At 31.4% G+C, this 19,673-nt stretch overlaps 1 protein-coding gene across 1 annotated transcript in view; it reads left to right on the top strand.

Moving 5' to 3' along the window:
• LOC139087212 (uncharacterized) overlaps nt 1-19,673 on the top strand; it is a 45,148-nt gene that overhangs the window by 9,382 nt on the left and 16,093 nt on the right. The window contains exons 2-4 of the mRNA XM_070635962.1: nt 616-1,534; nt 1,745-1,936; nt 3,134-3,173. Coding sequence (XP_070492063.1) covers nt 694-1,534; nt 1,745-1,936; nt 3,134-3,173 — 1,073 coding nt within the window. The 5' untranslated portion in view covers nt 616-693. The remainder of the gene's footprint in view (nt 1-615; nt 1,535-1,744; nt 1,937-3,133; nt 3,174-19,673) is intronic.

Here is a 19,673-nt window from a genome sequence, read left to right as displayed (position 1 = left end):
AATTAGCATACAAAATTCCTTCTGGCCGAGGAAAATCCGTAGCATCTTGAACAGAACATAACCAGTACTCATCTTGTGATTTCCTTAATTTGATATAAATAAATTTGATGACACAGAGTGCAAAACTGTATGCCGTGTGCTTTTGATTCAATACAATTTCAAATAAATCATTCATAATGTATAAAAGAAGCATGAATTTATGAATCCAATCAAATCCTTCAATAAATGATATCGACTGATACCTAACAAAAGCAGACACCACAAGTGAAAAAAGTTTCACTTGACAAAAAAGAAGAAGAATTTATCAAAGTTCCAATAGACTAAAAACTTTCGATTCTTATTCTTTATTACACTTAGTCACGACATTATCCGTTCTATCCTTTCCTTTTCCAAGGTGGTTGTTGTTTCTCATACAATGTCATGCAACAATGTGTGATGGAGAACAACTTGTTGATAGTTGACAATAACCTCATGGCATGGTCTGATAATAAATTCGAGGAACTTTATACAGTCTAAATTTGAAGGAAAAGAATCTTAATTCCATAATATTTTTTATCGTGCCGACCTTTTAAATATAATTTATCATAAAATATATTTTTCCTTTTTTTTTTGCAGTGATTGATTCTACATCCAAAGGGCAGCATTTCCGTAATTAGAAATTTCTAAAAATAAGAATTAATCCTATCAAGAAACATGAGCATTACTGGTATTACGTCACCACCATTAACAACAAATCAGGTGGAAAAGAATTTACGTCGAGTGAGGTTTTCTTTGCCTGAAGCGAAACTCAATATTGATAAGCGGACTGTTCATGGAACCCAAAAATATGTTAACGGTACATTAATAAATATGACGTCGATGATTCACACAACAAATAGTGATGTGAAGGTAAAGTCAACAAGTAATGGAAACTCATCAAATGGTTTACAGCTTAAAACAAGTTGCTTAAAAGCAAATGGTAGCAATGGCATTCCAATTCCAAAAGATGCTTCAGTTACGACTGCATCTCAGTACAAATTATCTTTAAACATTCGTCCAGCTTCGGCTATTAATGGAGCACAAGAATTTAATTCAACACAGTTATTAACGTCTCAATGTCAACGTCATTCACTACCTACGGCATCAGCAACTAATGGTAATGGAAATATCAGCAGGAGACGTACAAGTAAATCTTTAGTAAATGGACGAAATGAAAAGTCATTCAATACACTTCCAATAATTGAAAATTCTTCGTCACATTTTCTTGAACGAAAGTCATCAAGTTTAGATGATAATTTTGATGATGATATTGGTAGTGGAAGAGATGAAACTAGACGAGATGATAGAGACTTAGAGCACAAAGTGATGACTGTAACGAATTTAACAAAATATAAATCTAGTGATGATTTGAGAGATTCAAATAATTATAAGCTAAAAAATAGTTCAGTTTTGAAGCTTCCGGAAGCATTAAACGGATCGGCTGTGAATGGACAGAAAGTACATAAAATTAATATTCTGTCTACAAATACATTGAAAGTTCCTGAATTTAGTGAAAGTAAGAAATATAGAAGAATTTTTATTCGGTACAGGAAATGAAATTTAAACATGATGGATTGCCAATTTTTGGTATTTCCTCCTGTTTTAGTATTTCCTTTAATGTTACAATAAATACAATTCACTTATTAACACATTTATCCCTTTAATAAAGTCTAACGTTTATGAAAAATTTAAAATGATTTTTCCGATAATTTTTCCACGATTGCAGCGCAACCTCTTCCTCAAAGTCACGAAACAATCCGAAAACACAAAACTGATGACGAAATAGAATATGAAATAGAAAACGACGAGGAGGCAGGCAGTGAAAACTTGGATGAATTTTTTAAATTCGTGGAAAAATGGAGAACAAATCGAGTTGCTGGAAATAAAAAGATTGATGACATTTTTAAAAATTCATCATGTAAGTGTCAAGTCTGATAAATTAATATGAAAAAAGTTAACAAACTCGATAAATTCGATACGCATTAGAGGAAATGATTATCTCACCATGAACTCAATGCCTGATCTAATCACGTATATTAATAAATGACATGAAGTCGACAATGTGCTTCATCACATGAACGCAAACGTTAATAATCATCATTGCATTTAATTTAGGTATATCTAATGCAATACAATTTTGGGAGAAATACTTCCGGAATGATATGCATTTTGTGAAGTACCGAGCATGAGAGTTTATTAAATGCTTACGTACCGGTTTTATCTGGATTTGATAAAATGCTATTAAGCTCAAAATAGACCTTAAATATCTACTGAATTGTCACAACTGTGACCTTTTTCACAATAGATTTTCCTAAAAATTATTTGAAATGTCATGAACCGTATTACATGTGCGATTTCGATCGAGAATTACCACCAAGGTTTACCATGAGAAAAAGGTTATCCACCACTGTTTAGGTTATTATTTAGGACTTCTTATGTCTCTTAAAGAATTCTAATCCTGAACAGCAAACTCCTGTTAACAATTTTTGAAATCAGTTTAGCAAGCAACAGTTTGAAATTTGAATCAAATCTTCGTGAAAATGCAAAATCTTTGTAATCTCAAATTCTCTCTAATGCTTGTTCCTCACTCTCTCTATAACGAATTCACTCTCTTAAAATAAAGTTCATGTGATTATCCATTCAACAATTTAATTTATTATATTAAATCTAGTAGACCAAAGACCAGTCTACTCAAGTATACCCGAGCTTTTAAGGCTACAATAATGCCCTTTAATTAGTAACAAATGGAAGACGCCTCCACGTGGATTCCATCCCGAACAGCACAACGTGTTCGCTAGAGAATCGTTATATCGCCATATTAACAATAAGGCACGAAGAAGTCTTAACGGTACTCGATTTTGATCCATTTTATGCCGAAAAATTCGGTTTCCCATAATTTGCTGTTCGGGTTCATAAAGCTGCCAAATAGAATCGACTTCCCTTTGGTGTTGATAAGAGTTGGGGATCAAAATTATGTAGACTTCTTTATGTGTGTCGCTAATTAGTAACGATATGTGAGACGAAATCCAAACGAGTTTGTTGACTTTTGTCCAATTGCCAGTATTTTTTCAACAGTAATTTCAAAACTTTTAATTTTCTCAATTTTCTTTCGCAGTTCAGAGCCGGTGTTCGTTCAAAAATTCAGAGTCTAAAAGGTAAGTTTATTTATCATATCCTCTCTTTTTTCATAAATTAGACACGATAGAAAGCGATTTTTTTTTTTGAGAATCTACACAGCATGAAAATGAGAAATTGAGAAAAAAGAAATGCTTCGCTCAATTTTCGCTTGTAGCTTTTTTGTGCTGTTTTCAAATAATATTTCAGTACATCATGTGCTTTCTTTTCGAGTAGATGGACATTAATTAGCTAAAGTAGAAAAAATAAAATATTTCTCAGTGTGTGGCTAGAAAATTGTTATTAAGGAACTACTTTTGCCAAAAAAATAATTCAAAATAAGAAAAAAAAAAAATGAAAAATTATTTTTCAATTTTCTGGGAAAATTAAAAAAGAAGGAAAATCTTGTTGAAAGTGAAAACTGTGTGGAAGAAAATTTATTGGCGGTAAATTATAAGAAAAATATGTGCAAAAATTGATAAAGAGCAAAGTTTATAAATCTATAACTGCTGTGTTCGAAGAAAGCTGCTTATTGGAAATTACTAGTCAAGTAGCTGTCAATAAGCTTGATTAGAAGCCGCCAAACAAAAATAAAAGGTAAATTGATTGTCATAGATTAAACAATTTGTAAAGGAAGTAAATTTATGGTGCTCTTAAGTTGGCTCTTCTGCTTTCCTCTTTTCTGCAAGCCAATACATTTGGAAATGAGAATTTACGAATCACAAGATCGACTTGCTAAAAATACGCTACAATTATCATAAAGCAGTCAAATATGGAGGAGGAAATTTCTATTTATGCGTAAATTTGTTCTTGCTGTACAATAAAATATTTTGAGTTATTGGAAATTGAACAGCAACAGTGAAAATTGCCACTTTTAGTCAGGTTCGTTTCGGTAGTTTGGAATAAAGAAATGAATCATGATAAAAGGAGGCTAATTCTTATTTGGCAGTCATAAACCTTGATAAAAATGTTTATTGTCTAGAATGCTAGACACTAGCTCTAGCTTGTCTTGATACTAGAAAGTGCTTTTATGTGAATTTTATTTGATCGAAATCGACTAGCCCGAGCAGCACAATGTGTTTGCTAGAGCAACGGTACGTCTTATTAATTTAAATCGCGTAGCTGCTTTGGGAGAAATTGATCCAATTTTGAACCAAAAATTGCATTTCGTTGCATTGTGCCACTCGGGATTGCATTTATGTGTTGGATGCATGTCACGTAATTAGTAATAGGCTCCTGCCCACCGAATTGTTGAATTATTCATCCTTCATACTGCTTTAAACTATGTTGCATACCAAAAAATTTACCTCGTTTTTACGAAAAATTGATTTTTATTGTTGACAGTATATCCATCAACATTAAAAAATGTAATTGATATCATGCAGACCTTTTTCTGAATAAAATGGCAGTAAATGTGGACAAGAATATATTTCTGACTATACAATCGTGTGCTGGCTATCGAAGTGATGAATTAAATTTTCTGAATGAGTGGAAATTTGAGCTATTGGAATCAAATTCGATCAATATTACCTAAACCTTATGCCTGTATATAATTTTGTGCAATTGATTATGTAATAAAATGATTATTTTTTCTCATCAAAATCTTAAAAGCTTATGCACAGTAAGAGATCTATCATTCCGCACATCTGTGATATTCGTCTATAAACTTCTACTAAATTGATGAACCTACACCAACAAGCTTGTAGGTAGTATTAAAGATAAATCCACTTTTTTTAAAAAAAGATCCAGAACACTTAAATGAGTTCACTTCAATCAATTAAATCTTTCAGCAAAGCATAGAATAAAAGTGTATTAGGAAGTGAGGAAAATGTATTTTTTTCGGCCACAAAACAACGCAATAAGGAACAACAAAACATTTATCAGATTTCTTTCTTTGCTGTAGTCTCTTAAAGAAAATGCCGCGCGTTGTTGTGATGATGAGTAAAAATAGCTTCACACATCTTCTTGACGTCCTGATCATTTTAAATTAATCTCGTAAAAAATAAGCTGGGGCATCGCTGGCTGTTCACATAAAATTACGTAAAAAAATGAAAAATATAGTTGATTTGCTCATTCTGCTGATCGCTCATATGTGCAAGTCTTTGAACTTTTTTAGTTTCGTTCCTTCTTCTTTACTTTGTGAAAATTAGGTTAATTTAGTGCTACTTGTGCAAGTAAAATTTATAAATAAGTTACTGCTTTTTATGACTTTGGGAAATTTTTTTGCATACACTTAATGTGTAGCTTGTTAATTACTTATTCATTCATTGTTCCTTAATATTAATAAATTATCTAATTTATCAGCACAGACAATTCATTCAGTTCAGTTCATGCATTGTATTTTATTAAAAAAATATTTTGCAAAATTTCTCTCAAAATAAAATTTATTCTTCATGTCACAAGCCACACATGTTCATGGGATGAAGAAGAAACTCAACAAAGATAAATGGCAAATTAGTTCATGAAAGTGTGACCACATGAAAATGGCACTAATTAAGATCAAATTTTCAAACAAATAAATTTAAAAGAATTAATTATGTATGTATTTTAGCCCGATCGACACAATTCAAGAAGGTTCCACTAAGTGGCTTTTATGGTTCCACCAAAGCTCTGTTGTTAGCCAAAAATGGAAGCTGCCTTTCGAACGGTCTTACATTTTCGTAAGGGCAACGCTACGTCACCGAACTAACGGTAAGATGCGAAGCTGACGCTTCGTCGACGCAATGTGTTCAGGTATGACTGTTGAATAGAGGCAGAGCTCCGTGGCGAAACCTTCTTCATTTGTGTCGCTCGGGTAGTAAAATTATGTGCTGAATAGTAATATGATAACTAACAGTCAATACAGCCGATACAATTCATAAACTCATTAACATTGAACGTAACCCCAATATGTAGGAATCGAAAATGAACAAGATGAAATTGTTTTTCAAAAAGCTGAATTTAAATTGTGGTTTAAGTATGCACATAAGTATTTGCTCTGAAAAAATATTCGCAATTACGAATTATATTCCGATAACTGTCAGAGCAAACAACAAATTATCAATAATATTAATCTGAATGAACTTTTAATTTGAACTTACTTTTCTTTGTGAGTTAACTTTCAAGGACATGATGATCACTTGTGTAAATGCTGATTCGATTTTCAAAAACAGAAGTCGTCGGAGTATTTCGTCAATTTTTTTATGCTCTAGTTGTTTGCTGATTTTAATTCATGGCTTGCAAATGATGAACAATGAGAAATTTGCAATTAAATTGACGCATTTAAGTGACACACAAAGGATGCTGGCAGATATAGGCTTTATTTCATAAATGAAGAGATATTTCATCAATCCTAGTTTGACTACCCGAGTGAAGCAGGCTGAGGTCAACCTTATATCCAATTATAATGATGACATTTCATGGTCGGCTACAAAAATGCCCAGTTTATAACTAGAGATGCTGTCAAATAATCGCAGGCAGCCTGTTAAACTCAGCTTAGGTGTTCAAACATCTCAAACAAAATATTAAGGAACACCAATTTGACTTTCGACCTACCATGGGAGTTCTAGTTTATTTCAACAGTCTCAGTTGCCATTCATTTAACTTGTGTTTCCATTCTTTATACCTCAAATGCATACATCTACAAATTGGATTTTATAAGTTTATGTAAAACTTTCAACTTGTTATGACTTAATTCTTGTGATAAATTATAGCTTTAGAAAGGAGCTCCACAGTGTTAATGACAATATTTTCATTCAAAACTTACTATTCATGAAACTTTTTAAAAGCTTCTATAAAGTAAGTAATGTTGGCAATTTTATGCTCTAAATCAAGTAAATGAAGAGCGTTTTGTTGTTAAGGAATAAATGCCTCGCACAAAACCATATTGTTTTTGATTGTAACGTTGTTAATAAACTGATAATTAGGTTAATTAGTATCGTCAAGAACATGATTTAATGTTCTTATTTGGTACCTTATAATTTGCTTATGAAGATGTTATAGGCTAATGAAAATAATTAAAGGTTTTATTAAAGTGCATTCTTAAAATGTCATAATTCAGATACTTTCTGTGTATTGCTAGGGTTGAGGTGTGCCGTGGCACAAAAGAGGTTGCTCATGAATGCCATAGACTGATTATTAAACCATATAATATTTAACATTTAAAGTGAACTGCAATTGAGCTGTTTGTCAATCATGTGCCTTTGATATCATTTTGTTTAAATATCAGCTCTGAGTGGGTTACGTGGAATGGTTTTTAATTCCTACTCTTTGTTGAAATAATCCATAGATGTATGATACTAACGTAAAAATATTCCATTTAACTAAACAATGACTGCACGTGATTTTTCTTTTACTTATCCAAACATTCAAATGATTTATGTAAAAAATTTAGTGCTAAAATAAACTTTTATCTCTGAAAAAATTATTTTGCTGCTGTTGCAACGTGCAGGAACAACAAAATTGCAAATTTAAAACAAATTTGTTCTGTATTTTATGTAATTGCAGTAGGCAATGCATCAGAAAAAAGGTCAATGAATATTTATTGCAATTAGAATGTTACTTCACTAAGCATGGTGGAAAGACTTAAATTTAGATGCGAATTTCACTCAATCAGACATGCTCTCAAGAGCATCTCTCCTTAAATATACTAGTTGAGCATGTTATGGCGTTATGGATCACAATTGATCTGTATGACCAGCAAAGTAAGTAAGTAGAGTAAGTTCACGAGCGGCAATCTCAACTTGCTTTGCACTTGAGAGCACGCTCTTTAGATGCTCCATAGAAACCCGGGTGACCGAGGTAACCACCCCATGCTTAATGGGCTTTCAATCTGGATTAACAATATTGACAATAATGACTTAATGACAAAGTGCGAGTATTGAATTTGTCATATTAAATGATGAATTGAGTGATAATTGAAAGCATATCATTAATATTTGTTATTTACAGAGATTCATGCTCAAGCATACTGATATAATTAAATCAAAACAACTTACCTAATTATAAATCAATTTGGTTTAAATTATTCAAGAGAGTTCTTAATTAGCTAAGGAATATCTTTATCTACACATGTATGGATGTTATGAATAAGGCAAAGATCTCCATATTACATTGTTGGATGTTTCATAAGTATCAATTTCACTTCTTATAAATAAATTCAATTTGATTAAGATCTGTGGGTAAAATACGAAATTTGTTGTGGAAGAGAATTCATCATTAATATTCATACTTTATCCTTTTCTTCATCCTCTTAACCTTTATTTTTGTAAGATGTTGAAAATAGAAGATTATGAGTAAATAATAATAACAGTAAAAGTAATAACAAGTCTCAATTAAGAGTCGAATTACATGGAAAATATAAATTTTCTTTACTGTGATCTTATCATTTCATCACAATTAAGTCACAACCTGTCTCAAAGGATTATAATATATAAAAATAGTTCAATTATATAAAAGATAATAAAGTTGGTTGTGAAATTATAATGGACTAATTAAAAGCAATAGAAATGCCGTATGGAGACGTTCATTTATGACGTAGGAGCAGCGGTAGATCCAGACGAGAGGGAATGGAACGGGAATTTGGGGGTCAAAATTATCTCCTCTTTCTTGACAAAAATACTAGAATTTGTTCAAAACCGCAGTTCGACAGTCTTAGGCAAACAATAATGTATATCCGAAACTGTAGGATTGCGCTCCTGCCTCCTAGCATTTTGCAATAAAGTTGTGCAACCCTCAAGCTCAGTAGGATTAGCATATAACCAGAAATTATAGGAAATATATTACTTCTTTTAATTCCGAATTGTTACGTACCATAGAACAATCCCTAGAAATTTACGATAAAAAATAATGAAATTAATTAAAACGGTTGTGTTGGGAAGAGAACTATATTTCCAGTAACAATATTAGATGAGAAATAATGAGCATAATAATTTATTTATAGGACGTTGACAATCATCAAAATAACTTTAAAGCTTTAATTCTTGAACGGCTTCACAGCAGGGACGAAGAAAATTGAAATTCTTGCAAATTAGATCGAAGTAAGCGACCCAAAAAAATTCCATAGCTGCGTCCCTGCGTAGTATTTCATAATATGCAAAGGATTAAAGACTTTATTTAATGACGAAAAGAATTGAATAAAGTTTGAAGCAATAAGCTATTTCAAATGCATATCAAGTAATTGTGAATCCGTAGATGTATTCTCACTTCAAGTGTAATCTTGTGCTTAATCCACTTCATGCTGGAAAATGAAGAAATACTTTCCTTCTTCTTTACTTAATCTACTTACAGGAGATTCTTTGTTTAATTTTCTCAGTTATTCAGCTATAGCTGTTTTTACTTTCTTCTTCCCGTGTTTCAATTTCATTTCATTGATATTCATTAGATCACACTTTTCTTGCATTCCCTCCATTGAACTTGCAATGTCAATGCAATAGATTAAAACAATGTCGTTCGATAATCGCGAATATCAATTGATTTGCGTTGGAAGTAATAAAAAATTATTATTATTATTGGTATGCAAACGATAACTTCACGTTGCTTTCATGTGATCGGAATTTTTCTTTTTGACCACACAATGTTCATTGCAATCTACTTCATGTGTTGAAGAATAATGATGCCACTTATTAAGTCAGTCAGTCACTCGAGGTGTTTAGCTGTTGCGAAAAAAAACACACATTTGTAGTAACTATTTTTAGCGATGACTTTAAAAAATCAATTTAAAGTTTTTTATTTTGCTTTTCTGTTCCTCAGTTCCACGAAAAGGAATGCGAATTGATTTTTTAGTGAACGAAAGAGAGGAGAAATTTAAAATAGAAAGGCAGGCAAAGTAATTTGTTTTTTTGCCTAAACGAAATAATTTTTGCATTTGCAAAATACCTGCAATGCTGTCTTACAACACATGAGCGACCCGAGGGATACAATGCATTTCACTGCGGTGAATCGAATTTTTCGCCATAAAAATGGGTCGAATTCAGTCATCATGCTGCTTTTAGAGTAATTTTTGCATCTTACCGTTAAAAAAGTGACGTATATGTGTCTAAGCGAACACGTTGTACTGTTCGGACGAAGATTTAGCGAATGAAGGGAAATTCAAGGTCAAGATTTTCTCAAAAGATTGTGGATTAATAGGAAAAATACTCAAAGATAATTAATGGCCCTTTGAGCATTATACTTTATATTTTTGTCTAGTCGTGTCGAAGTGGCTTAGTAACGGAATAGTTTGATACTTCGGTGCATAATTATTGCAATGCCGACCCTGTAATCAAAGTATCGATGTCCTTTTTCAAATTATATTTAATGGAAAATAAGGGTTCCCGATGCTGAAACCGAGACTACCCGGGATGTGTCGAGAATTTTTCGAGAGTTAGTGGAAACCCAGCTCACAACCTTTCTTTGTAAGCTACAGACAGTGATGTCATCAAAGGACTGATTCTTCCCATTATATACTGTATACAAAGTAGGGTTGGGCAATATATACGTATATATACGTATAAGAACTATACGTATATATACAGCTCAATTTAGAAGTCAAAAGTGGTTATTACAATGTTTTCTCACATCCAGTAGCATTTAAATGTCCTTAAGTTATTTTATGGTGTAAGCTAATTTTTTTCAGTTTACACAATTTTTTCGACCGTTACAAAAATTTTACTTTTTGACAATTTTTAAGCTTTCATCAAAGGTTTCAATTTCTGATTCTTCCCATTATATACTGTATACGTATACATATACGTATATATACGTATAAAATATACGTACAGAGCCCAACCCTTATACAGAGTGCAGAGATATATTGCATCCCCATTCGTTAAACAATTATTAATCTAGAATCACTCAATCGTTGCTCTCTATCTCAATAATCTAAATGTCTAAAGGTTATTTTTCTGGCTAGTCGACAAAAAGGTCATTAAAATTGGATGCAAAACCAGCAAATCAATATTGCTCAATAAAAGCGAACTTCAATCTTCTTGATTAACCTTTCAACACTAATCAGCACTAATCCAATAATTTAGTGAAATTTTCTTCTTACTTTACCATTCTGCCTCTAAGCCTTGGGATGTTTTAATAAGTGGTAATAAAACCTCATACTGTATAATGATTTTCGAACCTCACATGTGTTTTAAATCCCTTCTAACCTTTAACCTTCTCTCATGTGAGAGAACATTTTGTATATAAACATATACGTTGCTATGTTCATCTTACCGTATTGAAAAAAACTGAAAAATCTTTGGGAAATTTTTCAAAGAAAATGAGGCAATGAAAAAAGTATCTCTTGGAGATGATACAAACTTAATAAAGAAATTGTGTGCTGAAAGATTGATTAATTTTCTTTCTTATTCCGCATAAATTTATTTTACGAAAATATTTCTCAAGTCTATCGACTTTGCAAGCAGCAACAAAATGTGTCAGGCATCCAGTGGAGAAATGCTTTCATCATCCTATTAATTACTGTAAAAATTTTGTTATTTTATTTTTTATGCAAATTCTGAATCACTAGGGATTTGTAAACATGATGAAGAAGAGGAACAAAATTTTTTTTCTATGGTTTATGTATACATTAATGAATTAGTTATCTTAAACAATGTTGTCTATGTTTACAATATGTGCTGTAAAAACTTATGCATGACTTGAGTGCTCTTCCTACTTTTTTTAATGTGGTAATCGATTTATTTTGAGAAGAAAATTGCAAAACTATTAGAATAACTTTGACTGCCTTGTTTGAGGAACATACTTAATGGGCTTACTTGCTAAAAAACTTCTCTATATATAGAGATTCATTTCAATTTTTTAGGTGACTATAGAGCAGTGGTAGGCATCATTATATTTTGCAAGGCATACTTTGGTTAAACTTTCTACTGAAAACACACAAGGCTTACAGTTTAGTGCATTTCCATTTTTTTCTTAGCGGAACTTAGGTTGCTCACCACTACGGTGTAGAGTGTTACTGTTTGATAATTTCAACATCAAAACCCTCACTGTCTTATCAGTACGTTTGGTTTACTATGAACATGTTTAGCTTATCTGAACTGTTGATTTCAACCAATTTTTCTATTTACTAAAATGACTGTAATCAGGAAAAATATGATTCAACAGGTGTATTAGCATGAAAACCATTGTGAATATGCATATTCTAAGCGTATAATAGAAAGTTTCTTCGATCAGACATGAATCATGAGTAGATAATGCACATAAAATTAAGCATGCTCAATAATATTTTTTGAGTATACTCATGAACACGCTTATTCAGGTGAGTGTGTTAATTGTCTGTCATATTTCGCATGTTACTCAAACAATTGTAGATATTTGTCATAAATACCAAAATAGGAAATAAGCATACTCATCTGTAATTGTACATGCTCAATTTTTTGAACATACTTATAGTCTGTTTGAGATAAACATACTCTGAGAAGAACTTAATATTCCTGTCGTTCTGTCTGTGAGCAAGTTGCATTGTGTCCAGGAATTGGTAAATATACATAGATTAAGACGAATCAATACATTTGGATTTCGACCTTGATTCTGAAATTAGCCCTCATGGTGTAGACGGGGAAACTTCGCATCTTACCGTTAATACGGTGAAGTTGCGGTGCCCTAGCGAACACTTTATGCTGTTTCGATTTTTTTATAGCCAGCCTTAGCTTGGCCTTACCAAATCCAAATCTCTAACTATTTAGCTGATAGCTTTGATGCGTGCTATAAATTATTTTGGAAATTCAAGCATATGATGGCATATGATGTTGTATAAAAAAGCGTAAACAGCTTTTAGACACTAAACGTGTACACACTTCTAAATTTAAACTCATGAACATAAAGAAGTTAGTTGATTGTGTAATTCACGTGCGTAATTAATTAACATTCATGTTCTCTCGTCGAGAGTTATTTACGAGTTTTATTGCTTAATATTTCAAAGCCTCTCCTTTTTTGATTTGCTAATTTTTTACACTCCTTTGAGGATTTTTTATTGTGGTCGCGGTGAAATTATTAGCAATTTGAATCTGATTTGTAAATTTATTTAAGAGCGTAACGAGGAACTAATAGCCGCTTTATGGAAATTATAGAAAATTTAATACCTAAATTAAGAGATTAAAGCATTACGTTTGCATGTATGTAAATGACTACCTCCAAAGCTATAAATTAGAATATACTGACACTGCTGTTTTGAATAAAAATTATTAGCAAAATTTCCATTAAATTTTCTCAATGATTATTCAGTTTTCTCATTAGGTATAATTTTTCAATTCCTGTAATACCAGACAAGCTCTCTTTTTGACGTAAGCAATATCAAAAATTGAAACTTTTTGTTTTGCTAAAAATCAATTTATTCGTTTTTGGAGTTCTGATGAAGATTTGTAGTCTGATTAAATTTTTTATGTGAGAGGATATAAAATATTCATACCCGTTGATATGCGGATTATTTTCATGAAATTTATACTCAATGCACTTTTACAGTGGTTGAGCATTTTTGTTGCTGAACTTTGATACCTGATTTTCAGAATTTTAAATTATTAGAAGTGAAAATTTAAAGTTGTTGAATTTCTTATGTAGAATATCCCGAGTAGACAAGGAGCATGTTCATGAGTATGCTTACAAAATTGAGAATACTCAATCATAATGGTTGTGTATTAAGGTATCTCGAGAATGTCATTGCATGTTTGTGTCAGTTTGTGTGATATGATATTGACGATCTTCATTGTACAAAAGTGTTGTCCAAACTATGGCGCGGCAGACAAGTATTTCGAGATTGTTTAGAAATGTCATAAACCGTATGTAGTGTGCGATTTCAGTCGAGATTTACCACCAAGGTATGTCATGGCGCAAACAACTTTGGACAGCACTTTTATAGCGTATTAACCTTTTACATTAGTTGTACTGGGTTTGATCTCAAGTCAAGTCTAGTTTTAAGCTCGTTCTTCAATAGCCGATCTATAGCTGCTTAAAATCATCGCAAGCCCGAGCGGCACATATTGAAATGTTGCCACCACGGCGACGAGTCGGTAGTATACTTAAAGCCAGAAGTGGCTGCCACTTAGCAATTTCGGTTGTTTTCGCCAAGTGGCAGCCACATTTCAATTTGTGCCGATCGGGAAGGTAGTTTTAATCTGCATGAGACAAAAATGTTCCTGAGTTCCTTGACGTTAAATTTGCATTTTTAACTAGACAGTTCAAAGTTCCTTAGATTATCTTGTGAATTGAGCAAACGAGTATACTGCAGGATATACACTATACTCTAGTTAATTCCATTTGTCTTACTTTAGATAATTTTGTGCAATTTTAAATGACAAGATACCCTGCAAGATGCATAATACAAAGATTCTATGTCTTATGGATTATTAATAAGGCATGATTAAAACCTAGGTTCAGTAATAAATAATCAGACATAATTTTAATGCGATTTTCTATGTAAACAATCCTTAATTGATTTACAGTGCAAATAAAGCAGTTTTTGTTTCGAGAAGCCACTCGTATGCCAAAAGAGTGTCACTCTTTTCATCATCTCCATAAAATATTCAGCTCGTTAAGTTTGTAATTAAAATCTTCATTTTCATTCGGATTTTCTTTTCTCGAAAGCCTGTTGATTAAGCGCCAAAAATGCTCCAGACACTTTCATGTGATGATAGAAAAAGAAGAAGTGATAAAAGGCATTGAAAATTTCCAGTGTTTAAATCAATTTTCGATAGAATTATTTTTTTCTGTATGTAGCTTCAAAGACTAACAAGACTGTAAAATTTATGAACTTGCCAAAAAGTCAATGAGCTTAAAGGAAATGTAATGACAAGCATAGTGAATATTTTATGTTTTTTTATTGCTTTTTATTCAATATTCAAGTAATTAAAGACTTCCGTACTTTAATTTTGCAAGGTACAATTACCCCAATTTAAGAATTAATTAAAGTGAATCGAACGTAATCGATCTTTTCTGTCTACGTAAAACTTTTTTTAAGCACGCAAAAAGTGAGGAGAAACTTTTCGATTACGCACATTAAGAAAATAATGCCGGTTGATGCCAAGGCTTCCGTTTTAATTGTTTTCTGTTTTTACGTAGTTTTTGCATGGGAAATTTATTAATTGAGCTATAAAGTTGAATTCATTTCTATCAATCAGCAGTAGCTTAATATTGTTTGTATTTTTCTTCAAATTTTTTTTTTACATTTGATACAACCTGTAAAGTTCAGAGTGAATGTTGAGAATTGAAAATAAAAACAAAAGAAAATATAGGTAATTTAGAATTTAAAAATTAACGGAAGTTCAAAATTCAAAAGGAAAGTTCAAAGATTGAACCTCAGAAATTTTTGGCGGGAATATTTTAGTTTGAAAGAATTTTTAGAGGGCTGGATTTCTTTGAAGATTCCTGCCAACACTGGTGCAAGGTAATTAGAAGTTTCAGGATTTATTGTCATGCTGGTAAATCAAAATTCACAAAATCAATATAAACCTTGCATTTTATCAAGTGTTACATTTATTAGTCAGAAGTTACAGAATTAGGTTTCTTCCTTAATTAAATATTGAATTTACTATTTATATGTTATTGGAAATTATACATCACTTCCTCCTTTTTCATCTGACAAATAAATTAAATTTGGATACTTATTTTCACACTATGAGGCTGCATGATCAAAATATAAATGAAATGTTTCTTTATAAGTCTATTTCCAGACGCTTTGTTCTAATAATACACATTTGTAAATAAAATAGGATGTATCATCTGCTATTCATTGATTACAGACTCGACTCATAGAATGGGTTTGTTTTCATCAATTCCAGAAGAACTTTTTGTATGGAAATACATTTTTTAACAGAACTGTGCTTTGTAACTTTCCTAATTGTTTGTTTACAAACACATAAAGTAATCGATAATGCATCACTTGATTATGTGTTTGTCTTTTTGATCTATTTCAATTGACTTATAAGTTACGTCAGAGAGGTATTGAAGCTGTCAATCAATCATATCTTATTTTTTGTAAAGGAACTTTCTGTTATGGATGTGACAAGAAAAGCTTTAATGATTAGAAGAAATTATGGAAAATCTATAATTAAATTTTAATTAGTGCTATTGCCTAATTTGTTTCTTGACTACATGGACTGTAAAATTTCGATCTAAAAATTCAATTTTTTGCTTCCGAGAATTTTTTAATTGCTAAATTGAATTTATAGCTTCATTGAAAATTATTCTAGGAATTTAGATTATTACACTTTCTATTTCACATAGATAATGATTTCAGATATTCTCATGAATATGCATGCGAAGGCAGGAGTGATGTTGATTCAGCACACAAGTTGATTCAAGTCATACCCAAATCAACTTCCCTGTACGAAAAATGATACAAAAGATTGTAATCAAATTTCATTATTAACGTAAAGCATGGAACAATTTTGATTTGTTTTCCTGGTAAATTGTCTATAGCTTATTTTGGGAAAAATCATTCCTCAATAATAACTCATTCATTAAAGTAATGTTTTGTCTGTCATTCAGACATAAAATCTCATATGCGTCACATCAATTTCAAAGACCTAAATATTCAATGTTTTTGTGAATGATACTCATCACGTTCGAATTTCACGATCAATTTTCAGCTTTATCACATTATACCTCTGAGCGAGACTTTGATCTCACTTTTGTTCAAAAAAGAGCATCTCATCGAAATTGCGATATTGTTTTGCATGTAAAGTATTTCATTCACGTCTTATGTTAATGCCATATTTGATATTGGTGTCTCGTGGATATATTTATATTTTTAAGATAACAAAAATCAATAATGAATCAATATAGATGTAGCTACATCACACTAAATGAGAGTGGTACTAGCATTTGTTTACACGCTTTTGCGTTTTAACATTTCTTGTCACTCGTTAATAAAGTGAATGAGTGAGACGAGAAACGAAATTATGTGTATTGGCACTGAGTACAATTTATATGAATTCGTTGGGAAATCAGGGTGAGATTTGTGGTTAAAACGCATTTCAGTTGTTGCTTACAATATATTGATGGAAGTGCCAAACACACTTCTAAGTTGACATTCATAGCCTTCAATAGAAATAAGAGTTGTGAAATATTGTGTATGAACTGAGTGTATCTGGAGTATCGATTCATATAAAGGCTAATCTTCCAGTGCGAGAGTAAGGTCTCTGTGGTCGAGTGGTTAGGCAACATACTTGATATTCGTATCACATTTTTGTGAGTGCAAGGGTTTGATTCTTACCAGAGACTCGGATCTCTCAATCCATAATCTAGTGTACTATGAACTTCTTATTTTTAGAGTTCAGCATGCCAAACTGAACAGAAAATACATAATCATCCACAAAACTCACTTTAATTGAAAGGAAAAACAATACATGAAGAGAAATTAATCGATGGGTGGTAAATGGAAAAATCAAATACATAAAATTGTGCATGTGTATACAGTAATAAGCAACAACAACAACAACAAATATAGGAAAATTAAAATGCTATCAACAAATGCAGAGTAAATATGGCGTTTAGTGATTTATTTTTTGCAGTAGATTTATAAATAAAAATTTATCAGCATGAACAGCAAATACATGAAGGGAACGAAAACGTGTAATTTCAACAAGTAACATGCCATGTCTTTTAATCTAAACTTCATACATGACTACACGTGTTTTTTGCTCATTTCGTTGAGCTTTTATAAATGGATATGATTAGAAATTGACTTGAGGTTGGGAATAATAAAAAAAATGTTGAATCCATTGCAATACTTTACGATTTTAAAGTTTATAAATATACCTGACATATCTGTTATTCATTATATTCATTCAACGTGCTTCACATGTGATTTAATTGTTTAAAAATAAAATAAGTGGAAATAGAATCGGTTCTTTTATAATATTGAATAAAAATAAATTTAATTCCTATTTTTAAAGCTTTTATGTAAGGACCCATGTACATATGTACGCAGGTTGCTCACAGATGACGTCCAGCATTATATATTTGTGGATTTTTCAGCTGTTTTAAAAATAAAGTTACGAAACTTCAATTAAATTTTTAAATCCTTATTGAATTTATGGACTATATTAATTGCTACTTTAATTATAGTGCATTTTTAACGTGACTAATGACATAAACAATTCCTAAAACTCATTAATGAGTTCATCAATTTAGAAATAAAACTTTCTTCTCGACATCAATAGCAAGCATTGACTTCGTTTCTATTAGAAATAATTTTTAATATAGACATCCTGAAATTCCCAGCTGAAGCATTTTAATATTTTCCCTCATTTCCAATTAAAAAAGTAAACAAGACATGAATTGAGTTTAAATGCACAAATTAAGACATCATATTAAATTTCAAAATGGAAATGATTGACTGTTTGAAAACACTTCATTCTAAGTTTTGCCAGCTATACATCATATCCATTGCTTTATGAAAATAAAACAGAAATGGAGCAATGAGTAATTTTGTGAATTTTATAATTATTTTGTAATATTATTATTTTTTAAAGGGTTCGTTCAAGTATAGCAGCGGTGGACAACTCTTTTTTGTACCACGGCAGTTTTTTTTAACCTCAAAAAATTAGGTTAGAAATTTCACTTTTTTTTTTAATTTTGACTACGAACTTTTATTAACTTTGGAATCAATTCGAGGCACATTTGAGATTTTTTACGCTAGACTATTGTGCCGCGGTACACAGGCTGCCGGCCACTGAATTGAAATTACTTTCAAAAGTTTTTAATTTATAAAATTTATTTACATTATTTATGTCCTGACATTGACAGGACTTCAAGATTAAATTACTTCAAATGAAAATGAGATAATAAAAGTTTTGTCTAAAGGAAAAGAGATAAATTAATATCAACTACATCCTTACTTCCCTTCACGCTACAATGGCAATAACAAGCCAAAGTTTATTAATCATTTGAAAAATTTCATCATGATACGACGTAAATCGTTTTTACTTTGAAGATTTGCCAGAAAAAGATCATTTCAAAACAATGGAAAAACATGCCGTTACAGTATTGTTCCCAAACGATGCAAATGAACAAGGTTGTCACATGACATCCGCGTGCAGACAGCTACAATTTGGTGTTAATAAAATAGTTTTGGTGATGCATCAAAAGCTCCGTAGCTTCTTATTCTTTGAATTCACATAATCAGATTCACTTTTGATGTCCAATAATTAGAAGACGAAAGTAGTCTGCAAGAAAATGGGCAGCATGTGTATTCAAGAATTTTCTAATTTCAATAAATCTTCCAAGAAAAATTGAGAAAAACTTGAAAACAAAATTTCCCGTTACCATGAGTTTCATTTTCTCGTGATTATTTCAATTCTGACAATAACAACACTAGAACGTGTATTCACACTAATGAAAATCAAAACAAAAGCTGAAGCCAAATATGAAAATATTTTCCCATTTTCCTCATTAAACAAAGATTTTTTAGCAGCTTAAAAATACATGAAATAAAAATAAGGAATATTAAAAAAACAATATAAAGTCTTAGCAACAAAATCAGTGAAAAATTGTTTGAATTTCAATTCGAGACATTTTTGCTTGACTGAATCTAGCGATGTCGTGTTATTTTCATTTGATTGAATCATACAGATGAA

The sequence above is a fragment of the Chironomus tepperi genome, unplaced genomic scaffold (genome assembly GCF_022539635.2).
Source record: "Chironomus tepperi strain 1889 unplaced genomic scaffold, CSIRO-AGI_Ctep_v1 contig_100, whole genome shotgun sequence".
Lineage (NCBI taxonomy): Eukaryota > Metazoa > Arthropoda > Insecta > Diptera > Chironomidae > Chironomus > Chironomus tepperi.
The sequence above is the reverse complement of the archived record's forward strand: the minus strand, read 5'-3'. Positions and strand labels throughout refer to the sequence as shown.